Source organism: Otolemur garnettii, unplaced genomic scaffold (assembly GCF_000181295.1).
Source record: "Otolemur garnettii isolate 467f Iridium unplaced genomic scaffold, OtoGar3 scaffold00205, whole genome shotgun sequence".
NCBI lineage: Eukaryota > Metazoa > Chordata > Mammalia > Primates > Galagidae > Otolemur > Otolemur garnettii.
The window spans coordinates 1,496,485-1,498,677 of record NW_003852600.1 but is presented as its reverse complement, the minus strand read 5'-3'; the positions used below and the strand labels follow the sequence as shown (position 1 = coordinate 1,498,677).

General features: G+C 42.2%; 1 protein-coding gene across 2 annotated transcripts in view; it reads left to right on the top strand.

Annotated features, from left to right (window-relative positions):
• LOC100955093 (cytochrome b5 reductase 4) overlaps positions 1-1,881 on the top strand; it is an 85,971-nt gene extending 84,090 nt beyond the window's left edge. For both annotated transcript variants that reach the window (XM_023507786.1, XM_003801296.3), the window contains one exon: positions 1,297-1,881. In XM_023507786.1, the coding sequence (XP_023363554.1) occupies positions 1,297-1,351 (55 nt within the window). In that variant the 3' untranslated portion in view covers positions 1,352-1,881. The remainder of the gene's footprint in view (positions 1-1,296) is intronic.
• Positions 1,882-2,193: the final 312 nt, after the last annotated feature.

Genomic DNA, 2,193 nt, shown 5'->3' with positions numbered 1-2,193 from the left:
GCTCACAGAGATGTGTCACTGTCAGGTTTGAGACATTTGGCTCAGTCCCTTCCTCACCAAAGCTCTGTAATGTGCAGTAATTAAGGACTAAGAGCCTTGACCGTGTTAGCGTCTCACCTTCTGTGCATCTGGGTGGAAGGTAGTGAATAAAGATGTGATCAGAAGCCAGGAGGCAAGACAGGAAAGAGAGGCCAGAACACAACAGGCTGGGAACTGGAGCCTGGACAGTGCGGCATCGGGGGGGGGCCATCCCGTGTGAACTCCCCTTGATGGGATATAACTCTAAAGTGATAACTGTAATATACAGCGGACCCTCCATAACTGCTCATAACCTCCCCACACTGGCCACCTCCTTAAGGTCACCTGACTTTCACAGATGGGACATGCCCGCATGTGTGTGTTCAGGCCTGTTCCTCCGTGCGTTGACTAGCTTGGTACAGCCCTTTGGGTGGTCCCTTCCAGAGTTTAAGTAAAGCCACATTGGGTCTCTAGGAGAATGAAAATAGAATGATGAGGGCACCATCTCCTTACTCTAAAAACCAGTACAAACGCAGGAAGAATCAGGCTTTGTCTCTGTCTTTCCTCTATGAGCCTTACTATTGGCTAAGCACATAGTAAACGGGCAGAAGTTTTTCTTTATAGACTCTTGCTAATTAACGAGAAAAGCAGGGTGGAGGAAGGGCACCCCCTGAGTTGGTGCCCAGTGAACTACTGAGTCTGTCCCTGGTCAGCACCCAGCAAGAGGCAGCTGCGAGCTATGGCCCCTGATGGAAGAGCAGTATCTGAGAAATAGTCTTGACAGAAGGCTTTGAACTCCATCCGGTTATTAACTGTAGGAATAAGAGGACATGGGAATGCGTTATTAAAGACTAGCATCAGATTCGGCAGAATGCAGGCTCTGGGAGGCATGACGGATCCTTCTGGTGTTTCATCAGCAGATAAATTGCAGAGCAGAGAGAGTGAGTGTGAGCAAGGGAACAGGGGAGGTGGGGGGGTCTTAGAGAGCAAAAGATTCCCAGCAGACATACCAGCTAAGTGCCATGAGTAAACTTAACTGGATCTTGATTCAAACTATTTAAAAATTACAGCATTTATGAGAAAATTGAAGATTTGAACACTGATTAGGTATTTGGTATTTGGGGATTAGTGTCAATTTTTTAAAAGTAATAATTGTGGTTTTTAAAAGAAATTAACTGGAGAAAATGAAAAAGTAGCACAGTTATAATGGTAAACTTTGTATTTCTTCGTTTTTAAACATTTTCCCTAAGAAACACGTGCTTTTTGTTTGTTTTACAGGTTGCTACATGACCTTAACTTTTCCAAAGATGAGATCCATAGTTTTACAGCATAATGAAGAGCTGTGATTGTCTTTTACTCAACTAGTTTATCTGAATTTGTGACCATTCGGGTTTTTAAAGAACACTTTTGTATATAATAAAAGGTTAACTAGTATCCAGGCTTTGGTTTCTTAAATGAAATCAAATGTTCTCTCGGTAACTTTTTGGCTTTCTTTTGTACCATAACTTATTTTACTATTGATATTTAACTTGGAAAGTCAGTCGTAGCAACAAATACATCCAGGATTCTTTGTTATGAATCACAGATTTCCTTACCATTTAAATTGTGTCACTGTTGTACAGTAAGCAGTTGTGTTTTATGATACGGTAAATGATCACTTTGATCACATTTCTATGCTGTAAGATGTCTAATTAGCAATACGATTAAGTTTTACATTGCACTGTTAACTCAGGAAATGGTCTTTTATGTCCTTGTTATTAATATTAAAACATGGAATGTTACAACTTACTAAGTGATCCAGACATTTGTGTGTGTGTGGAATTGATGCAGATGGAATAAAATTATTTATACTGAAGAACTTTTAATCCTTGCGGTGGAAATGTGCTTGGCTGCAGCAGAGTCGGAGTCCTTGTCTTCAGGGAACAGGGAATTAAAGTGGCCAGTAGAGATGGTGACAGATTTGACACTTCCCCCTGCGGCCCACTTGTTTAGAGCTGGGACAGCCTTGACAGCCGCCTTAAGTCTTAGCCAAAAACAAAGGAATCCGGAGAGAGAATGAAAGGAGCATCTAGTCCCATGGCCTTACAGTTGTCCCCAGTGCTTTGGAACGGTTGAATTTTAATTATTTTTGAGGCCGTCTAGGCCAGCTGGGAAAACGAGGGGCATCCTTCCCTG